The 7,911-nt window shown below is 51.7% G+C and overlaps 1 protein-coding gene and 1 non-coding gene across 2 annotated transcripts; one reads left to right on the top strand and one right to left on the bottom strand.

Annotated features, from left to right (window-relative positions):
- The first annotated feature begins 443 nt into the window (after positions 1–443).
- Positions 444–3,526, top strand: LOC121482639 (cancer/testis antigen 47A-like). Its single transcript, XM_041740477.1, has 3 exons — positions 444–1,095; positions 2,163–2,307; positions 3,454–3,526. The coding sequence occupies exons 1-2, from the start codon at positions 444–446 to the stop codon at positions 2,264–2,266; spliced, it is 756 nt and encodes a 251-aa protein (XP_041596411.1). The 3' UTR covers positions 2,267–2,307; positions 3,454–3,526.
- A 3,247-nt stretch (positions 3,527–6,773) lies between these two features.
- Positions 6,774–6,880, bottom strand: LOC121483758. Its single transcript, XR_005985848.1, has one exon. It is a non-coding gene; the product is annotated as a U6 spliceosomal RNA (small nuclear RNA).
- Between the last annotated feature and the right edge of the window lie 1,031 nt (positions 6,881–7,911).

The raw sequence follows: 7,911 nt of genomic DNA, 5'->3' as shown, positions 1-7,911 counted from the left end.
CGTGGAGGCCCTAAGGCCTCGAAGCACAAGATGGCGACCGGGAGCAGCCCCGGAGGCCAAGGGCCTAGGCCCTTCATTGGCGGCTGAGCACGTCAGTCCCCGCTTGTCGACAAGTGAGCGCGCGCCCATTGTTGACGCGCCAGGCCCCGCCCCCCGCCGCAGCCTCACAGAATCCTGGCGGCGGCGTCCACTGTCCCCCGAGGGGAGGCCTGGGCGGGCCGCTCCTGACCTCCGCTCCCTTCCTTTCCCGTCGCGGACCTCCCCGGGCTCTGCCACAGACTGTCGTCCCCTCGGTGGGCAGCTCCTCGGCCGCCCGGCCCGCCCCACTTCGGGCCCCGCTGCCCAGGGCCTCGGGTCGGCGGCGGCCCACCCGACGGCCACCGTCTTCGCCCTTGGCGTCGCCTCCGCCCGGCCGACGCCCCAGCGAGGCGCTGCCCGGTGCCATGTCCGCCTCCGAAGACCCAGGCCAGGCCCCAGGGGGGCAGGATAGCCCCGTGGGCGCCGTGGGGGCGTGGGCCCCAGTGGCCGCTGGCGGCAGCGGCGGCGGCGGCGGCGGCGGCGGCGGCGGCGACAACGGGGTGGTCCTCGGCTCCGGGCCCCAGCAGGTGCAGGCGGCCGAGGTCGCCGGGTCCGCGGGAGGCCTCGGCATGGAGGTCGTGGGTCTCAATCTGGCCATCGACCCTGAGGGCGGCAGCGCCCACGCCGAGGAGGCCGAGGACGACTCGGACTTCGGGCCGGCGGACGAGGACGGGGAGGAGGCGCCGGCGGACGGCCTGGACATCCTGGTGGACGCCCATCAGTTCCCCATGGTCAGTTTCCGTTTCATGTTCCTGGACTTGGTGCACTCGCTGCTGCACCGCATCAACTGCAACAACCATATCCTCGTGCGGCCCCGCGGCGGCGGCATGGTGGTGCCACCCCAGCCTCAGCTACGCGACGGCCTGGGCCAGCACCCCGTGCCCCTGGCTGAGCTGCCAACACCTGCAGCGGCCGCCGTGGTCCACGAGTCCGAGGCCTCGTCCGAGGAGGAGACCGACTGGGAGACGGCGGAGGAGCCGGATGAGGAGCCGCAGATGGGGCCGGCGGCCGCCGATGGTGAGGGGGGACCGGCGCGCTTCCTCCCGGCTGCGGGCGGCCCTGCGGGAGGAGGGGCGGTCGGGGCCCCCCCGAACCCAAGCCCAGGGCGCGAACCGGAGCCCCCTTCCCTAGCGACCTAAGGTTTGGAGAACGAAACCTGCGGCCCTCTGGCAGCCTCGGCCAAGAGAGCCGAGGGCCGCAGGGGCAGCGCGCAAGCACTCAGGTCAACGTTGGCTCAGAGGGGAGGGGGCGGGGCGGGGGCGGGGCCAGGTGGAGGGCGGGGCCTGGAGAGGGAGGGGCGGGGCCAGGCGGAGGGAGGGGCGGGGCCAAGTGGGGCCGGGGCGGGGCCAAGCGGAGGGCGGGCCGGGGAGAGGGGCGGGGCCAGGCGGAGGGCGGGGCCGGTGAGAGGGGGCGGGGCCAAGCGGAGGGCAGGGCTGGGGAGAGGGAGGGGCGGGCCACGCGGGGCGGGGCCTCGAGGGAAGGAGCCAGCCAATGGCGGAGGGGGGGGGGGCCCGGGGAGAGGGGGCGGGGCCAGGCGGAGGGCAGGGCTGGGGAGCGGGAGGGGCGGGCCACGCGGGGCGGGGCCTCGAGGGAAGGAGCCAGCCAATGGCGGAGGGAGGGGCCGGGGAGAGGGCGGGGCCAGGCGGAGGGCGGGGCCTCGAGGGAAAGAGCCAGCCAATGGCACACCTCGTTTTTGTGCGTGGCTTTTAAAAATGTCAAGTCTTAGTTCGTCCCCATCATAGAATGTGTCGTGGGGGCAAAACATTTCTGACAAAAACTTAGAGAATGGGGCAGACCCTGATGATTCCAATCCCTTCTCCGAAGGGGCCAAAAATAGCAGCACAGGGTGGCAGGTGGACTGGAAAGACTGTCACTGCGAAAGTAAGTGATCCAGCGGCACAACAGTGAGGGCCATGGAGAGGCTGCATCAGTGAGTAGGAAGCTTCCCAGCTATTAGTTTCAGAGTTACTTCTATCCTCCTGCTTCTCCTGCGGGTAGAGTATGGGATGTCACTATTCATTATGCATCGGGTTGGTTTTTCCTGTGAATGTCTGCTCCAAAGTCTGTATTATTCTTCACCAAAGGGACAACTCAATACCAGTATGAAAACTCTGACAAAGAGGCCCAAGGCTCTGATAGGGGGGAAGAAAAAGAGAAATTTAACAATAAACAAGATGGACCTAACTAGAAGGGATCCGGCCCAACAGAGAACAGGGCCAGAAAATCCAGGTATGGGTATAGCTTTGCACATCACCAGACCATTCCCGGCATTTACCTGTTACTGACAGTCTTATTCTTTTTCAATTCTCCTAGTAAATTAAGAAGTTTAAGATCAGTTTAAAAATTCAGTTTTAGCTGCTCAGAACATTAATAGAATACTAATGTATCTAGTAACAGAAATTATATTCTTTTTTTTTTCACAGTATATTCTGAAATATATTTCCATGGCTGCTCATTCGTTCTCGTGAGGTCTTTTGTCCTCTACCTGTGAGACTACTAACGAGCTACTAACGAGACTACTAACGTAGCTGAGACCAGTATTTGTTTAGAGAACAGTTACTGGAAGCAGCAGCGCTAGTGGCTGGGCTGTGCACTAATTGGACATTCGTTACTTGGCCATGGAAATGTACTGCCTTGTGCTAACTAGGAGACGATGCCTTTGCCAATGTGATTACATACAAATAGCAAAAAGTCGAGAATTTCAAAGTAGGACCACATTTAATGATTAATACCTGATATTCAGGTGTAGATTTTTGTATTTTATGTGAAAGTCTAAAGCAAGTTAGTCATAGTATGGTGATTACTTATCACGGAATTGATAACGAAGTCTTGAGGTGTATCTTGTCTTTGAATTTATTTAAATGATTAACTTTTTTTTTTTTTTTTTTTGCATTTCCACAGCTGTGTATTTCATTATCACAGCTTCTTTTTCATATGGTAGATATGGAAACCGAGGGTCTGGGAGAATAAGGGAGTAGCATTTGTGGAATGAGCATAGGCTTTTAAGGTGAAGAGATTTCCTTAAATCTCCGAATGGCCTCTCAAGGGTGGAGGGAAGCATTTATGGTGTTAGGCAAGAGGGAGACAAGGTTGGTAGGCTCACAAAATTGAAGCCATGGGTTGCACGAGCACCCTATACACAAGGGTACAGGTTACAAGAGGAAAATGTGTGGTACTCAACTTGAGATACAGCACACAAATGCAGCATGTACATAGGGCTATTTTCATAGGTTTAGAAAGTCACTGGTGCTGGTTAATGCTGTGGAACTGCTAATTTTCTCTCATTTCACCCTGCAGTTGGAAGAAATAGAAAGAAAATGAAGAAGCAAGAACCTGCTGTTCATTATTTTTAAGATTTTCTTTTCTTTTTTTTAGAAGCCCATGGGAATTTTATTAACACCAATTCGGCGTTCCAAACTGCATGAAAAGTGCTCTCTGATGAAATCTGACTCCTCTCTTACTTGTGACTGGTATATTTGACAGCATTTGTTCTGGTTAAAAATAAATTTGTTTTAAATTAATAAGATGGAACATAAGCAGATTTTATTTAGATAAATTATCCTGACTCAAATCTTTTTCCTCTGTGTTTTGATCCACTTCACCTTCACTGACACGTATCGCCCTCCACCATGCGGTGCGCCTACTTTAAATGATTTTATTACAGTCCAAAATAAATTAAAATGTTAAGTGTAAAACAATTTTTGTAAGGAGAGAGATGTAGGTCAAGCCTTTAGAGCTACACTGTCTACTACGTTAGTGATTAGCCATACGTGGCTACTGAAATATGGCTAGTCTAATTTGAAGTGTGCTGTTAAGTATAAAATATTACATTAAGTCACTGATGATTTTATACTGATTACATGTTAAAACAATAGTATAGGGCAGCCCCGGTGGCGCAGCGGTTTAGCACCACCTGCAGCCCAGGGTGTGATCCTGGAGACCCTGGGTCGAGTCCCACGTCAGGCTCTCTGCATGGAGCCTGCTTCTCCCTCTGCCTGTGTCTCTGCCTCTCTCTCTGTGTGTGTCTCTATGAATAAGTAGATAAAATCTTTAAAAAAATAAAACAATAGTATATTGAGTTAAAATATACTATTCAAATTCATTTTGCTGGGCAGCCCCCGTGGCGCAGCAGTTTAGCGCCGCCTGCAGCCTGGGGTCTGATCCTGGAGACCTGGGATCGAGTCCCACATCGGGCTCCCTGCATGGAGCCTGCTTCTCCTTCTGCCTGTGTCTCTGACTCTCTGACTCTCATGAATGAATGAATAAAATAAATAAATAAAATCTTAAAAAAAATTTCATTTTTCCTGTTTCTTCTTACTTTTGAATGTGGCCATTAGAAAATTTTAAATTACACATGTGACTTGCATTATATGTCTGTTAGACAGCACTGCTCTAGAGCAGGGTTTTGAAGGAAACCTCATGGATGGCTGAGCCAGCCCAGAGGCCAGATGGGGCGGCTGCACCTGGGCCCAGATGCTGATTAGAGCAGTGGTTCTGGAAGTTCAGTTCCCACAGCAGCAGCAGCAGCAGCAGCACCCAGGAATTCTTAGGCTCTACCCAAGACTTACTGAATCAGAAACTCAGAGGGGAGGCCCAGCACTGTGTTTTAACCAGCCCTTCAGGGGATTCAGATGCAGCTAAGGGTCTCAGAAGCACTGGTTAAGAGCCACAGGGAAAGAAGCCAAGACTCACCAACGGTAGAACCAGCCTTGATTTACTAGCTTGGGGGTCGCAGGTAAAGTGAAGAGGATGGCAAAGCCTGGGCTGGGGTGGGGGTGGGGAGAGGCCCAAGGGCTGAGACACAGAAGGGGCTCAGATCAGCAGAAAGCTGCGCAAGGGGAAAAGCTGGTGCCACATGATCACCATGTGTTGATTGTGGATACAGATGTCTGGAGTAAAAAGCACGCATAGGAGAGACGCTTACACATGTAGCATGTGTGACAGTATGCGTGGAAAAGGTAAATAACTCCTTTAGGATGGTGGTTACTTCTTGGGGAAGCGAAGGGAGGGGAATCCTCTTGGAGAAGACTCCACAGTGGCTCAACTATATTTGTAATGTTACATTTCTTAAGCTGAGTGGTGGGTACGTAGATGTTGATAGGGTATTCTAATTCTGTGTAGATCTGAAATATTTCCTGATAAAAAAATGAAAAAAAATAGAGGAAAGAGAGAGAATGGGCTTAATTTCTAGACTCTAAGGGGGAAAGAAGGTACAGTTGTACCTGAGCAGTGGATCAGAGAAGAGGAAGGGCCAGAGGGGAAGGGGCTTGAGAAGAGAGGGTCTCATTTCTGCATTTAGTTAAGGCTCCCCTGGGGGTCCCCCTGGCACTGTCTTCTCTCATACTCTGTGCTAGCACATTTCAGATGCTCACTCACATTAGCATTATTGTTGAATTGATGTGAAATTCACTTAAAACCAACCACTTAAGGGCACCTGGGTGGCTCAGTGGTTGAGAGGCTGCCTTCAGCTCAGGTCGTGATCCCCAATCCTGGGATCGAGTCCCCGCATTGGGCTCCCCACAGGGAGCCTGCTTCTCCCTCTGCCATGTCTCTGCCTCTCTCTCTGAGTCTCTCATGAATAAATAAATAAAATCTTCTAAAAAAAACAACCATTTAAGAGTGAGCGATTCACTGACATCACAATGTTGTGCAACCACCACCTCTTTAATTCCAAAACGTTTTCATCAGCCCCAAACTCTGTACCCATTAAGCAGCCACTCCCCATTTCCCCCTCTTCCAGCCCCTGGAAACCAGCAGTTTGTTTTCCAACTCTATGAATTTCCCTATTCGAAGGGCATCTGGGTGGCTCAGTAGGTTAAGCCTCTGCCTTCAGCTCAGGTCATGATCCCGGGGTCCTAGGACTGGTCCTAGGATCGAGCCCTGCATCGGGCTCACAACTTAGCAGGGAGCCTGCTTCTCCCTCTCCCACTGCTGCTCCCCCTGCTTGTGCTCTCTCATGCTCTCTCTCACTGTCAAGTAAGTAAAATCTTTAAAAAAAAAAAGTTTCCCTATTCTGGACATTTCATAGAAGTGAAATCATACAAATGTGAACTTTTGAGTCTGGCTTCTTTCACTTGGCATCATGTTTTTGAGATGCATCCATGTTGTAGCAGGTATCCGTACTTCATTCCTTTTTATGACTGAATAATATCTTAGTGTGTGTATGCACCACAATTTGTTTATCCTTCTGTTCGTAGACACTTACTTTGTCTCCGCCATCTGGCTGTGGTGAATAGTCTCGCTATGAACATGCCTGTTTGAGGATCTGTGCATTATTTATACATGTGTGTGGATCCCTCCTCCCCTCTTCCCTCACCCCCCAGGACGGTGGACTTCTGAATGATTGGGACTGTAAAACGTTTGATCTTTTTTCCCCCCAAACCTTAGGCACTGAGTTTTTCAGTTAGTAGATACTCCACACTCAGGCCTCTTTTTTTTTTTTTTTTTAAGTTTTATTTATTTATGATAGTCACAGAGAGAGAGAGAGAGAGAGGCAGAGACATAGGCAGAAGGAGAAGCAGGCTCCATGCACTGGGAGCCCGACGTGGGATTCGATTCCGGGTCTCCAGGATCGTGCCCTGGGCCAAAGGCAGGCGCTAAGCCGCTGCGCCACCCAGGGATCCCGACACACTCAGGCCTCTTAAAGTGAAGTAAACCAAACACTTTGACGATCCTTTTTTTTTCTTTTTTTTTTTTTAAATATGGAACGCTTCACGAATTTGCGTGTCATCCTTGCGCAGGGGCCATGCTAATCTTCTCTGTATCGTTCCAATTTTAGTATATGTGCTGCCGAAGCGAGCACCTTTTTTTTTCTTTATCACTAGTGTTGATGTTTTACAATGTATTATGTGCTCCTTAAGGCTCCACCCATGTGGTGACACAGAGGCACAGACACCTGGTTATCATCACCTAAACTGAAAGGCCAGGTCAACAGAGAGTTTTCCATACAGTGCGATTTGAGGGCCTTCAAACTGGTTCTGGTTGGTGTGTGTTGATGCTGTGCTCGTTGTACTATACTAGTGTTTTCAGACCCAAGCGAGAGGGACCCACATCCTGAGCTCCATGCTACAGAGGCCCCGCTTTGGTCCTCTTCCAGCCACCCCCTCCCTACAGGACCAGGATTCCAGCCCAGGGGAAGGAGTGGTGTGCCCCTGCTAGCCTGTGCTCCTGGTACGTGGCGCCCCAGAATAGTCCCAAGCCCGTGGCCAGGGTCTGCGTGCTCCTCTTGGTGCTGTCCTCGGCAGGGCTGGCTGCACTGTGTGTGTGTGGGGGGTGCGCTCCCAGGCCTAAGGGGGAGGGGGTTTTGTGCCTGAAACAGGGAACAGGGCTGGTCTAGGACACGGGGTGAGGGGGCAGCTCTTCCTACGCCATCGGAGCAGGACATAGAAGAGTCTGAGAATTCTAAATCCTTTCAGGTCATTATGAACATACATACACTTGTCGTGGAAGGAGATAAACCATTCAATAAAACATGCTGTATTTGGTGATTTAAACATTTGAAATATTTAGACATAGGGTATGTAGATCCTCAACCAAACTCTCCTTCTGACCCCTCCAAGTTTTACAAATGTTACAGGCAAATCAGGCTAAATAGCGAATCTATCACTCCTTTCCCTACTTCACTCCATGTTACACTTTGCTACCTGCACACAATGGGGCCCTTTCCTTTTTTTTTTTTTTTTAAGATTTTATTTATTTATTCATGAGAGACACAGAGAGAGAGGCCAAGATACAGGCAGAGGGAGAAGCAGGCTCCATGCAGGGAGCCCGATGCAGGACTCGATCCCAGAAGCCCCGCCCGGGTCATGCCCTGAGCCAAAGGCAGACGCTCAA

Source organism: Vulpes lagopus, chromosome X (genome assembly GCF_018345385.1).
Source record: "Vulpes lagopus strain Blue_001 chromosome X, ASM1834538v1, whole genome shotgun sequence".
Lineage (NCBI taxonomy): Eukaryota > Metazoa > Chordata > Mammalia > Carnivora > Canidae > Vulpes > Vulpes lagopus.
Note: the sequence above shows the minus strand (reverse complement) of the source record. Positions and strands in the feature narration are given on the sequence as shown.